Here is a 1442-nt window from a genome sequence, read left to right as displayed (position 1 = left end):
CCCCCGCCCCCCCCCCCCCCCCCCGCACAAAGGCTAAGAAATATGCATTTATTATATCCATAATGATGCCCTCCATGTGTATGTGGGTTGAGGATCAGAAGTCACAGCAATAATCCCAACTCTAAACCTTTCCAGATTTATTTTAGTTTTTTTTCCCTTATATCACTGATGCCACCGCATAAGACTCACGTATCTTCCCACTTCTAGCACGTGACACTCACTGGGCACTGCCCCAGAGCCCATCCTCACTTCATACAGCTCACACCAAGTTACAAGAAGAGAGAGCTGGCTCTTAATTTTTCCTTCTCCCTGGTGGTTTGTTTTAATCTGCTCCTCTTAATCTTTTTTTTCTAGTTACCTGAAAGTTGTGCAGTACTTTCAAAATCCACTTCCATGCATTTTAGCTGGTCTGACAATACGAAGGGTAGCCTATGACCTTTTAATATAATTATGACTAAAACTGAGTAGCAAAGGTGACTATATTATTTTTCAGTTCTGGGTGATATTTATGTGAGCATTTCTATTACTCTAACACTTCCTGGTGAGGCTGGGAGGCAAGGAACTGGTTGTGACGTCACAAAGGAAACAGCTGTCTTGGCAGCTGTCTCCTGTCTGTGAGAATGCTCCTGCACAGGAAACATCCTTGATGCCGCAACTTTGGTTTTTCCTGATCTATCGGGAATTAAAGCACCAGGCACTTTCCCAACTGTCCCTCTGGTGCAGTGAAAAAGCACCTGTAAACAGGAGCTTGTCACAACTCCAACTTCATGCAATCCTTTATTTACATTGTGGTTTTGACAGCCCTTTTCTAAAATATCACAGGGAAATTTATAAAAGAGATCAGGCGCATGATTTTGGAGGTAAGTGGGTCACTTCACCCCTATGAATATGAAATGTGTTCCACAAATATTGATAAAACCTTGTAAAAACCCCAGTATATAATCCAGTGGGCTAACTACTCCTTGCTCTGTCAGCCCACTCACCCCAATCTCTCTGGGGTGCTAAATTTGTACTTAACTGTCTGTGTCAGAGCTGAATTATTTAAATAAAAAAAAAAACAAGGACCAAGGAGAAATGATCTTTGGTAAGAGACCAAAGTATGAAATGTAGGAGAGTGAGGTTTACCCATACTTAAAGTAATTTTCAGTGTGGTAAGATTTGGAGATCAGAAGAACCTTTCTCCTCCCAGTTAGATGTAATCCAGGGACTTGGGTTCCAGCTACTCAACAGCCAGCAAAAGTTAACTCAAGACTGTGGCTCTTGAGTTCTCTCACAATGATGATTAAACATGCAAGGTGAAAGCAATCTTTCTTGGGAGAAGTCAAAGGAAAGTGAGACACCAGGGAAGAAGTTCCCAAGAGCTGATTGGGTGTCTAGGGCATTTTTGTAAGATTAGAGCTGAAACTGGACAAAGACTGGGAATCCTAGCCAGGCTGGCAGCA

General features: G+C 42.4%; 1 protein-coding gene across 1 annotated transcript in view; it reads right to left on the bottom strand.

Moving 5' to 3' along the window:
* The window catches only part of Usp50 (ubiquitin specific peptidase 50), a 23363-nt gene extending 23120 nt beyond the window's left edge, over positions 1 to 243 (bottom strand). The window contains 1 exon segment of the mRNA XM_050132566.1: positions 176 to 243. Within this exon segment, the coding sequence (XP_049988523.1) occupies positions 176 to 243 (68 nt within the window).
* Between the last annotated feature and the right edge of the window lie 1199 nt (positions 244 to 1442).

This window comes from Alexandromys fortis, unplaced genomic scaffold (genome assembly GCF_014885135.2).
Source record: "Alexandromys fortis isolate MF-2015 unplaced genomic scaffold, M_Fortis_MF-2015_v1.1 scaffold_6, whole genome shotgun sequence".
Lineage (NCBI taxonomy): Eukaryota > Metazoa > Chordata > Mammalia > Rodentia > Cricetidae > Alexandromys > Alexandromys fortis.
Note: the sequence above shows the minus strand (reverse complement) of the source record. Positions and strands in the feature narration are given on the sequence as shown.